Source organism: Paroedura picta, chromosome 5 (assembly GCF_049243985.1).
Source record: "Paroedura picta isolate Pp20150507F chromosome 5, Ppicta_v3.0, whole genome shotgun sequence".
NCBI classification, from domain to species: domain Eukaryota; kingdom Metazoa; phylum Chordata; class Lepidosauria; order Squamata; family Gekkonidae; genus Paroedura; species Paroedura picta.
This window is the reverse complement of record NC_135373.1, coordinates 19,649,847-19,662,110: the sequence shown is the minus strand read 5'-3', so window position 1 is coordinate 19,662,110 and position 12,264 is coordinate 19,649,847. Positions and strand designations below refer to the sequence as shown.

Below are 12,264 nucleotides of genomic sequence, written 5' to 3'. Positions count from 1 at the left end.
ACTGCCTAAGGAGTTCATAGACTGACAAAGAGTGCTTGCACTCGAAAGCTCACTCCCTGAATACAATCAGAGTCCAGTAGCACGTCCTGCCTTTAATAAATCTTTGTTGGTCTTAAAGGTGCTTCTGGACTCTGATTTTATTGTGCCTCAAGGCTGCTTCTCTGACTTCACCCCCCGTCTTCCTTCCAGATTTGCACCTGCAGAGTCAGGCAACCAACGGCCTAGAGTGCTACAGCTGTGCAGATGGGGATGGCAGAGAGTCTGGATGCTCCGACACAACCCCCTCGACGGTGCAGTGCACTGGCCTCCATAACATGTGCCTGGAAGGGATCGGCAAGAGCCGCAAAGGTGAGTGTGGGATTGCACGGCTCCCTAGCTGGGCAAAGATGCCTTCACAAGACATTCCCAGACACTGTGTCCAGAGGAGACATTGGGAGACAGAGCCACGGATTCCATGGAGAGAGTTCTTAGCATGTTCAGCCCTGACCTGGATAGCCCAGGCAAGCCTGATCCCGAGTCATTTCAGAAGCTAAGCAGGGCTGACCCTGACTAGTATTTGGATGGGAGACCTCCAAGGTTTTGGGTGGTAGTTCCTCCAAGGAACACTAGGGGTCATGAAGCAGAGGCAGGAAATGGCAGACCACTTCCAAGTGGCCTGTGCCTGGCTACCAGACGATCTTGGATCTCTTGGCTAGGCTACACATGCTACGTACACAGACCTGCCCTTAGCTATAGTCAAGAAGTTACAGCTGGTGTAGAATGCGGCTGCACAGTTCCTTACAAAGTACCTGTGGAGGGCCCATATCCAACCTGCCCTCCATCAGCTACATTGGCTATCAGTGAAGTTCTAAATCAAGGTGTTGGCATCAAACTTCAAGGCCCTGTGTACTTATGGGACTGCCTTTCTCAGTATGTCCCCCAGAGAGAGCTATAATCAGCAAATACCAATCTGCTGGTGATCCTTGGCCCTAGGGAAATCTGATTGGCCACAACCAAAGCCAGAGCTTCCTTGGGTTTGGCTGCTGTCTGGTGGAATGAGCTACCAATTGAGACCAAAAGTCCTACAGGGCTGGTAAAATGGTCCTCTTCCACCCTGCTCATGGTTGAGGCCAGGATAAATGGAGGAATAACTATGGGTCTCCCATCTGACTTCCCCTCTGATTATGCCAGCTCTTCCCTGTGCTTCAGGTGGTTCTCCTGCTATAGTCTATGAAGAGTTTCTAAGTAGGGAAGAGTCTGCACTTACTTTCTTTATTCCATTGTCAATCCTGTTGAATTCAGATCGCTTTGAACTCGGGTCTTCCTCTCCCCGCCCTCCCCATTGAAACAGGAAAGTCTTCTGCATGTGGTTAGGGTAGTTCAGAAGGTGGGGGGGGGGGAGCCAAGCCTCTTTCTTTCTTTTCTTGAAGGGGGGGAGAGAGGAGCCAAGCAGGGAGCCTCTTTCTTTTCTTGGAGGGGTGGGGGAGAGGATCGAAAAAGGCAGAGGAGGGAGGAAAAATCCAGGACCGACAGAAGTTGAGAGAAATTAGGGGCTTCTCCTTTAAGGCAAGTGTGTCACATGACCAGGTGTAGCCTATCAGAGTTTCTCTACCACGGAGCTTTCTTTCCCAATGGATATTGAGGATTAAAAGCACTCTAAGATATCGCACAATAAAGGTCGGGTCACTCCGGATCAATCCTTTTTGCTGCAGAAGGAAAATTTAAATCGCCCCAAATCCAAACGGAAATCGCATTCTGTGTAGGGGGCAGGGACTGAATCAATCTGGGGTTGGAATAAAAGTTCCATGCAGTTTACACCTAGAATGGCCAGTGAAACTATGGTAGTAGCAGAACACTGATATGTAAGATTTTCTTATTGTTTAAAAGGTCCATTTAATGGTAGATACATGTTGTGCGGAGGGGTGGCCTGGAAATTAAAGTATAATAATAAAATGATAAACAAATAATAATAAATAAACTAGCATGCTGAAATGATGGTGGATTGGAGCTTGTTGAGACCAATAGGGGACCACTGAGAAGATCTTCAGAAGCTGGTCAGAGAAAGAGGCCATGTGGCATCTGCTTTACTAACTAGTAGGAGGGTTGTGGGAAGGGACTTGGGGTGCAGAAGTAATAGCTGCGGCCCTGTGTCAAGAAATCACCAGGAACTCTATGGTAAAACCATAGAATTTCCAGTGATTCCTAGAGCTACCCCATGTCATTTCAAGGCTTTCACAGGAAGTGATGTAGTGCCGTATGCCGTTGCTCGAAGCCGTCGCAGACCACAGGAATTTGCAATGGACGATTTCCTGCCCCACAAAGGCTTTCCCTGAAAGAAACCCTGTAAAGGGATAATAAAAGAGCTGTCTGAGCAGAGAGGTTTCCCCCAAAATAATCCTCACATGAATTCCAAATCAAGTTTAAGGTACTAGTTCTTGCCTTTAAGGCCATATGAGGTCTGGGCCCGCCATATCTACAAGACTGCTTCTCTGCCAATGTTCCCCCAAGATCATTGTGCTCTGTAAATCCCAACTGATTGGCAGCCCCTGCCCTCAATGAACTGTGTCCTGGCTCAACCCAGGCCAGGGCATTCTCGGTCCTGGCCCCCACTTGATGGAATGAGCTACTGGAGGAGATCCGGGTCCTGTTGGATCCAGTTCAGTTCCTCAGGGCCTGTAAGAAGAAGCTCTTCCACCAAGCTTATGGTTGAGGCCGGTGATCAGTAACATCAAATTGGCCTCCCCTGGGTAAGCCCCCCATGACGAGTGCTACAACCAGGCTACACCTAGAGATTACACTGTACACTGGGTTAATGCTTTTAATGCTTTTATTGAGCTGGTTATTGTTAATGTTTTTTATGGCTTTATTACTATTTATTTAAAGTTAATGTACTTTGTTCCTATTGCTGTTGTCAACCTCTCTGAGCTGCTAGGGAGTGTGGTATACAAATTAAATTAAAAATAATGGAGTAATCGGGCAGTGGACTGTTGAGTGTCTTCCCAGTTGGCCTGCATGCTTTACTCCCTGAAAGCACAGGGCCCCCATTGCCAGCCTCTTACCTATTGTGAGCTGAAATCCTGGATCTGACCCTGAACTCAGATCATCTTCCCCACTGCTGCTCCTCTTTCTGGACCTCCCCTGCTCCCAAACCCCAGGTGGTAATGGCTCTTGAGCTGCAGAAGTTCCTTCCAAGAGACCAAGTCTCATAGAGCAGGGCTTTTCTATGACCTGGAAGGCCTATTGTTCCTATATGCTTGTGGCCCTTGAAATACTGATCTTTCCCTCTTCTCTACCCGCAGGCCATAAGGATCTGGGCATTATGACCTTCAAAGGGTGTGCGTCCGAAGCCATGTGCCATAGTTCTCTTCTGGCCTTAGTGCAGGAGATCGATGATGCTGAAATCCTGTGTTGCCAAGGCAACCTCTGCAACACACGCATTGTGAACGGTGTGGTGACGGAATTTAGAGTCTCTGACGAGTCTCCTGACCTCTCTGAGGATGAAGAGTGCTCAGCTACCGCTGCCTCCACACCTGGCAATGCAGCAAGCCCTGCCTGTGGCTACAAGAATGAGGAAGACGAAGCAGTCCCATCTCCTGGGAGCCATGCCAGTAATAAGACATCAACGGTGGACCACAATGACATCCTTGCAGACAACACAACGGGCCATGAAAACAATACCACTGCAGGCAACCCTGTGACAACTTCCCTTCACCCTGGTGAAGTCGCTGTGGATGAGCAAGAGTTCTATGATGATTTGTTTACTGGCTATTATGAGGTTGAGACAGCCTCTCCTATAGGTGATTCAGCGTCTGAACACCACGCAACAGGTGGCTCCCCATCTACCACGAACTTGGACAGGAACAACTTGCCAGGAGCTGGCAACACCTCATCCAGCAATCACGGCAACGTTGTTGTGCTGGTCCCCATCATAGTTCCCAAGAGGAACGTGACGGCTACCACCACTTTGTCCTCCTCCTCCTTCTCCTTTGAAGCAACCAACACCAATGACGTCGTGGGAGCAGCCCACGATGACGATGTAGAGTGTGAGGAGGAAGAAAAAGACATCAGCCCTAGGGAGCATTTCACAGCTTACAAAGAGCATCAAGGTGCATCCACACAGTCCCCGCGAAGCACTGTTGTCCTAGGTGGTGACCATTCCAGCACTGGTGTCTTCACCACAGAGAGACATGGGTCTACTCACTCTCCTGCAACAGGTACTGCAGAAAGCACCAATGTAGGCCACAGCCATTTTGTCCACTCCCAGGGCACCACTTCCAAACACAGCCCACGTCCTGGACTTTCAGGGGCAAGCAGCCCCGGAGCCACCAACGTAGTTGCCACAGGTGGTGAGAACTTCGTAGCTGGTGGCAGCACACCTCCAGCCAACACCGTTCTTCCCATCCCCTATATTACGACCAAGGAGAATGACACTTTTGCCACTGGCTCAGCCAACCCCTCTATGACTGACGCCAGTGTGCCTGCTGCCAACAACAACCCTGATAGAGAGGCCCTGGTTTCAGGCAGTGAAGTGGGCACTTCCCGTCCCAAGAACAAGATCCCTTGCAAGCGGCCAGGAACTCCAAAGCAACCAGGTGTGAACTTGATGTCGTCACCTGAAGCTGAGAAACAGGTCATGGGAGACAGCACCTCTTGGAACGAAGCTGACCACCCACAGCGCAGCGTGCCTGGCAAAACCCACTTTCCAGACAAAACCAACCCCTACAGTGGTGCCTTTCGCCTAGCCACCAATTTGGGGTTATTTTCCCTCACCCTCTTCCTGGCTGCTCTGTTACACTGAGCTCCCCTGGACCACTTTGTGAGCATCTTGAATTTGATGAGTCCTGATTCTCAGTTCCATTATTGACATAGTCTCGCTCCCTTTTTTAAGTGAAAGGAGGGCTTACACCCAGGTAGGGTGTTCTGGATCCTAAGATGACCTTAAACCCAGAAACGTGAGGGTTCAAACTCAAGGCATTAAACCAGGATACCTGGAATTTGTACAAGAATATGGGTTTGGTGTGGGACAGAATAAACGTGCATCTGTGTCATTGAATAGAATCTCAGCCTTGTTCTGCAGGAATGAGAATGTAACTCTCTGCATTTCGCCGAAAAGAGAGTTTCCATTCAATAAGCTGTTCTCAGGAGGTGGCCCTCTATGGATATCACATTGCTGGAGATAGATAGATCCAATGAAATATACCCAAAGGATGCTTGACCCCTAATATGGTGGTGCTAGTCCATTGCTGTGTACATGCCCACCCCAGGCCCCTCCCCTTCCCACCCCCTCCAGGCTCATCATTGGCCATCTGGGGAACGGGTGGGTGGATCAACTGGACTATATATAGTCATATCACCCAATAAATGTTTAACAAACTGAAACATATATATTAAAAATCAATTAACTCCCATCCATTTGGGAAACCCTTCCAGGACCGTCAAGAAACCCCAGGATTTCATGAAACCCTGGTTGAGAAAGTCTGTGCTAGTCCAATGCATAGGGTGGAATTGATTTTTACCAAACTGAGTTGCATCCACAGAGAAATCCTTACTCTGTAATGATGCGTGGAAACAGGTTCTATCTATTGGGGAATCTATCACTGGGTATTTATTTTTTTCACAAGTGCAAGGGACGACGGCATAGAATCATAGAATCATAGAATCATAGAGTTGGAAGAGACCTCATGGGTCATCTAGTCCAACCCCCTGCACTATGAAGGACACTCACATCCCAATCGCTCATCTACTGTAACCTGCCACCCCTTTGCCTTCACAGAATCTGCCTCTCCTAAGAAATCCGTTCCACAAAAGGAAAACCTGGTCTCCAGTACCCATGGAGTTTCTAAAGATAAGGCAGCATATAAATCCCAAAATAAAGAAAGTAAATTAATTCGTCATCTGTGTTAAAGGAGGTTAGCCAACAAAGCTAAGTGGAGAGTGGAACGGCGCCATAGGTTTGTCCATGGTAGGTCAACTCCAGGATAGAAACAAAGAACTGCTAAGCCCAGGTGGTGTCTGTACGATGGAATTCCTGTTCTATGCATAAATAGGGATTGATGTTACTATTTTTCAATAAATGGTGTCAGAGATCCATACGAGAACTTCGGTGGTCTAACAAATTGTTGAAGGCTTTCATGGCTGGAGTCAACCAGTTGCTGTGGGGTTTTCAGACTGTGGAGCTGTGGTCTAGTCGTTTTTGTCCCTGACGTTTTGCCAGTCACTGTGGTCGGCATCTTCAGAGGTAGAACACAGCATGATGGGAATGTTTCCATGCCAAAGAGTGAGATTCCTGTCTTGTTGTGTCCTGCCTCTGAAGATGCCAGCCACATACTGGCAAAATTTCAGGAACTAAAACGACCAGACCACAGCTCGGAAAAACCACCATCACCACCACATCTGTAGTCCCTTAGCTTTTAATCCTGAATTGGAGCAAAGTCCGTCATTATGTTTCTCTATTCTCTCTTATGCTTGTCAGATTGGAAGGTTCTTGGGGCAGAGACTGCCTTATGGCTTACATTTCTCTATACAGTGCCATGTACGCAGGCTATGTTCTTGGAATGCTGATGATACTCTGACAGACTGGCTGAGTGTAACTTGGCCATGTTTGCGTGCTTTTGAATTTCGCACAAGTCTGCAATGTGACGTTCATGGTTATGATTCAAAGCAGGCCCTCGTGCAGCTTAGATCTGCCTTTTTCTCATGTGTGAAGTACAGTCTTTAAGATTCTCAAGGCTAGGGTCAGTTTATTTGCCTTATATAGTTTGCTGCAGAGTTGATCTCATTTATGTCTTATGTTTTGGTTTCTCTTCCTTTCCAATTCTTAACACTCCCCCCACCCTCACACTATACAAATAAAGAGATTTGATTATTAATAATACTGAATCTTTGGTTTCTTGAAATCTCACTGCATATCCAGCCAGAAAACTGCAGAGATGGGACACAGTTTCTTAAACTGGATTTACTCGATCAGCAATTTCCGATTAACGCTTCTTCAATTCCTTTTCTGACTCACTGAGAACTGACAGACAGGGCTGCATTCATCAGCATTAAAAAGGTTTGTTTTTTGTGATTATTATTTATTATCAATTTTAAAACATTGGCGCAGTATACAACATCCTATCAATCACCGATTAAGTCAGTATTACAGATGGTTCCTGGCAAATAGATAGGGAAGAAATGTAGGTAGTTACAGATTCTATTTTCCTGGGCTCCAAGATCACTGCAGATGGGGACTGCAGCAAAGAAATTAAAAGACGCTTGCTCCTGGGGAGGAAAGCTATGGCAAATCTAGACAGCATCTTAAAAAACAGAGACATCACCCTGCCAACAAAAGTGTGTTTAGTCAAGGCTATGGTCTTCCCAGTTGCAATGTATGGCTGCGAAAGTTGGACCATAAGGAAGGCCGAACTTGAATTGAGGCTTTTGAACTCTGGTGCTGGAGAAGACTCTTGCGAGTCCCTTGGACTGCAAGGCGAACAAACCGGTCAGTCCTAGAGGAGATCAGCCCTGACTGCTCCTTAGAAGGCCAGATCCAGAAGATGAAACTCAAATATTTTGGCCACCTCTTGAGAAGGAAGGACTCCCTGGAGAAGAGCCTAATGCTGGGAGCGATTGAGAGCAAAAGAAGAAGGGGACGACAGAGAGTGAGGTGGCTGGATGGAGTCACTGAAGCAGTAGGTGCAAACTGAAATGGGCTCCGGGGAATGGTAGAAGACAAGAAGGCCTGGAGAATCATTGCCCATGGGATCGCGATGGGTCGGACATGACTTTGCAACTAACAATGACATTACATATGGTGAAGTGAGATAGAGACCTTTCTCTACCTTTCTCACACAAGTGTCTTCTTCTTTATCTTCTTGGCATTTGATTCACAGACATTGAAATAAATTTGGACACATTTGTTCTGGATGCAGAAGTGCACCGGAGGTCTTAAAAATGGAGTATAAGCATCTGCTTTGGAGTATATCTTGCTCATTTAAATATTATCTGGAATAGGACCAGTAACCTGCTCCGTAGCACTTCGGCCAGCAATGTGAAATAGTATGGCACAGCCCAATCTTTTCAGATCTTGAAAGCTAAGCAGATTCGATACCTGGATGGAAGACCACCAAGGAAGGCTCTGCGGAGGAAGGCCATGGCCAAGTACCTCTGCTTCTCTCTTACCTTGAAAGCCCCTTTCTGGGGTCTCCGTATATCAGTTACAACTTGATAACACTTACATACATATGTACTGTTTTTTTTTTACTTTTTGTCTGCAGTATAGAGACAGTAAGGTTTGAAGCAGAGCTGCCTAGACAAGTACACATCCAAACTTGACACGCACCTGTAAAAGCAATATTGTAATAGCCGGCTTGATTACCTAACCACACACACACAAATCCCTCCATGCAGTAGAGTAGGTTTAAATACAAGGTTCTGATTCCTAATCCTTAATAATACATTCTAGCTGATGCATTTCCTGGCTTCTGCTTCCTCAAAGCAAAGAGACAGTCCTCCACCTTACTGGAGCAGCCTTGTAATATTGCCAGCTGGCTGCTTTGGAGGGTAGACTCTGTGGCACTGAGTCTACCTCACCTCCGCAAGCCCCACCCTTCCAACTCTCCATCTCCAAATCTCCAGGAAATTTTCGTCCACAAATGGGCAACTATGGGAGCAAAAGGTGCTTCTGAAAGAGGAGGAAGCATCACCGTGTCTGCAAGAATCAATCATGAGGAGACAGGAGGACAGTGGATGTTGATCCTCTCACCATTTTCAAGTTGACCTCAGCCCCCATGGCAGCCATTTTGTGACTGACCACAACTGCCCTCATGGTGGCCATTTTGTGGTGGTTCCCACTACCTCCTAGCAATGTCTAAAAATGCCTAAAGGTAAAGGTATCACCTGTGCAAGCACTGGGTCATGTCTGACCCTTGGGGTGACGCCCTCCAGCGTTTTCATGGCAGACTCAATACGGGGTGGTTTGCCCGTGCCTTCCCCAGTCATTACCGTTCACCCCCCAGCAAGCTGGGTACTCATGGCTGAGTCAACCTTGAGCCGGCTGCTGGGATTGAACTCCCAGCCTCATGGGCAAAGCTTTCAGACTGCTGCCTTAAGAGGCTCTTAAGAGACTGCTGCCTTAAGAGGCGCCACAAGAGGCTCTTAAAAATGCCTACGGGGTCCATTACCTGCATATCTGAGGAGAACATTTTGTTCATCTGGTGCAAATTAGTTAGTCTCTGACTCTAAAGACTTCTACCTGGCCTCAACCAGAGCCAGGGCCTTTTTAGCCCTGGCTCTGGCCTGACGCAATGATTTGCCAGCTGAGCCCAGGGACTTGACATAGCTATCACAGTTCCATAGGGCATGTAAGATGGAGATCCTCCACCAGGCCTACGGTTGAGGACTGAGCGATCTAGTAAAATGTGCCTCCCTCTGCCGCCTCAGGCTCCTTCCCTCCCCTTTTCCCATGCCCTTGAACAGACATGGCTGGGTTGGGAGTTAGTTAATTATTTGATTGTTAATTAGTGTGTTCAAAGGTTAAATGTTTAAATCGTAACATAATTATAAATAAACTGTTTTGCATATTTTAAGGATGTTGTTAAAGCAGCCAGGTCCATTATTGGAGAGAGGCAGTATAAGCATCCAATAAATAAACACACTGAAGAGAAAAACAAGCCATTTGAATGCTGGAAGAGCCTCAGAAACGGCTGGGCTGCTATTGTTAATGATCTGCTAGGAGACAGCATGGTGTACATAATGGAGAAACTGGCTGAACAAAGTAGAATTACTCTTGTTTAGAGTTCACAACAACAGGGCACCTCCCATCCAGCCAGTCTAAAGGACACCTTGAACTGCTGTTTCACAAATAGCTGATTCACAAATAGCTGAGGCTGCCAAACTCCAGGCAGGGACTGGAGAACTCCCGGAATTCCAGCTGGGCCTCTAGACAACAAAGATCAGTTCCTCTGAAGGCTGGAGTGATTGGCATTGTGCCCTGCTGAGGTCCTTCCCCCTCCCCAAGCCCCACCTTCTCCAGGTTCCACTCCTCAAATTTCAAACCTCAAATTTTCTAATCTAGAGCTGACATGCCTACGTTTCGTGTGTGTGTGTGTGTGCAAACCAGACATTCTCAAAAGCTCCCTCTTTCTCAGGAATGAGGGTCTAATCCAGACTAATATGTCATTGTGATAGGGTTGCCAGCTCTGGATTGTGAAATACCTGGAGATTTTGGGGCTGGAGCCTGGGGAAGCCAGAGGTTGGGGAAGGGAGGGAACCTCAGCTGGGTCCAATGCCACAGAGCCCACTATTCCAATGCAGATATTCTTCCAGCGCAGACATCTTCAGGGAGAACGGACCAGTGTATAATGGAGAGCAGTTGGGATTCCGGGAGATCTCCAGGTGCTACCTGGAGTTTGGCAACAATACTTTGACACTTCCTGTTTCCATGTTCCGTTTTTGTGCCCGGTCTTCTTCAAGGCCTGTAAATGAGCACTGTGTTCAAAGTTGTCCCTCGTTAAAAATCAGGATTAGAAGAAGAAGAAGAAGAAGAAGAAGAAGAAGAAGAAGAAGAAGAAGAAGAGACTTGTGTAATTAAATCTACTGCAAACTTTTTTTTAGGTCATTGAAACAGGTAATATTGCTGGCCTCCAGGTGGCGACCTATTAAAATTATATATTTGGATTCTCATAATGACACACGTGCAAATGCATCCAGCATTTCCTGATTGCAATGTTTTATGGTGCAATAATCACCCAATACAGTTAGGTTCTATGGAACAGTTTTGCTGGAAGAGAGGAAAGAAATTTATGGCCATTTTCCCAGCTCAAGGGCTTTAGGTGATGATTGCTACTGTGTCTCCACTTTAAAGGGAATTACTGATTTCCTCCCTGTAACATCTAAAAATGTAGCAAAGCATGTAATAATAACAATATTAACAACAACATTAATAATAACAACATTAATAATAATCATAATAAAATGTTTTTACTTCCTTTGCCTCCTCTGTATACATGAAATGAGAGAGATGAAAAGATGTACTACATAGTTCTGTTTTCATTGTGTGACCTTTTTTAAAAAATCAGGAAGATTTTCAGTCCAGGAATGCCCTTTATTGATTTATAACTTCAAGGCTTTTCTATCCTGGAATGATTTGAAATAAGAAATGAGACAACGTAACTAAACACACTGTTCTTTTTATAGAATTACTAGATTTTAAGCCCATTTTACTGTAGATAAAATGGGCGCTAGATGGCATTGGCACGGGGCAAGGGTAGGCCTGGCTGGCGTAGCACAGGGCAGCACAGGGCCGCAGGAGGCTTGCCCCCCTTCCCCACGGCGGAGCGCAGAAGGTGTTGGGGAGGGCCGGGGCTACATGGAGGGGAAGCGGCGTACCTTTTGTCGGCTTCGGCTCCTGATCTGGCAGGCTTCTGAACGCCGTAGTCCGGGCGGAGGTGAGGCGGGCGGCGACGCTGCGAGGCGGCTCCGCCCGGCGGCAGAAAGCTTCCCGCCCCCCCCCCCCACCCACCGACGCTCCCGAGGCTCTCTGGAGCCTTCTGCCGCCGGGCGGAGCGGGCTCACAGCGTCTACGACGCTGTGAGCCCGCTGCGGCCTGCGGCAGAAGGCTTCCCGTCCCCCCCCCACCCATCCACCCCCCCGAGGCTCTCTGGAGCCTTCTGCCGCGGGCCGCAGCGGGCTCACAGCGTCTACGACGCTGTGAGCCCGCTACGGCCTGCGGCAGAAGGCTTCCCGTGCCCCCCCCACCCATCCACCCCCCCGAGGCTCTCTGGAGCCTTCTGCCGCGGGCCGCAGCGGGCTCACAGCGTCTACGACGCTGTGAGCCCGCTACGGCCTGCGGCAGAAGGCTTCCCGTCCCCCCCCCACCCATCCACCCCCCCGAGGCTCTCTGGAGCCTTCTGCCGCGGGCCGCAGCGGGCTCACAGCGTCTACGACGCTGTGAGCCCGCTACGGCCTGCGGCAGAAGGCTTCCCGTGCCCCACCCACCCATCCACCCCCCCGAGGCTCTCTGGAGCCTTCTGCCGCGGGCCGCAGCGGGCTCACAGCGTCGTAGACGCTGTGAGCCCGCTACGGCCTGCGGCAGAAGGCTTCCCGTCCCCCCCCCACCCATCCACCCCCCCGAGGCTCTCTGGAGCCTTCTGCCGCGGGCCGCAGCGGGCTCACAGCGTCTACGACGCTGTGAGCCCGCTACGGCCTGCGGCAGAAGGCTTCCCGTCCCCCACCCACCCATCCACCCCCCCGAGGCTCTCTGGAGCCTTCTGCCGCGGGCCGCAGCGGGCTCACAGCGTCTACGAC

The 12,264-nt window shown here is 48.7% G+C and overlaps 1 protein-coding gene across 1 annotated transcript; it reads left to right on the top strand.

Annotated features, from left to right (window-relative positions):
- The first annotated feature begins 220 nt into the window (after positions 1–220).
- LOC143838975 (uncharacterized) lies at positions 221–5,202 on the top strand. The gene is made up of 2 exons (XM_077340860.1): positions 221–348; positions 3,279–5,202. The coding sequence occupies exons 1-2, from the start codon at positions 315–317 to the stop codon at positions 4,775–4,777; spliced, it is 1,533 nt and encodes a 510-aa protein (XP_077196975.1). The 5' UTR covers positions 221–314; the 3' UTR covers positions 4,778–5,202.
- Positions 5,203–12,264: the final 7,062 nt, after the last annotated feature.

What these genes read in the sequence shown, in the direction of transcription:
- LOC143838975 (XM_077340860.1), top strand. Translation starts at nt 315, where the DNA reads ATGTGCCTGGAAGGGATCGGCAAGAGCCGCAAAG. An exon ending in GATCGGCAAGAGCCGCAAAG is followed by an intron (nt 349 to 3,278) that starts GTGAGTGTGGGA and finishes CTCTACCCGCAG; the next exon opens with GCCATAAGGATCTGGGCATT.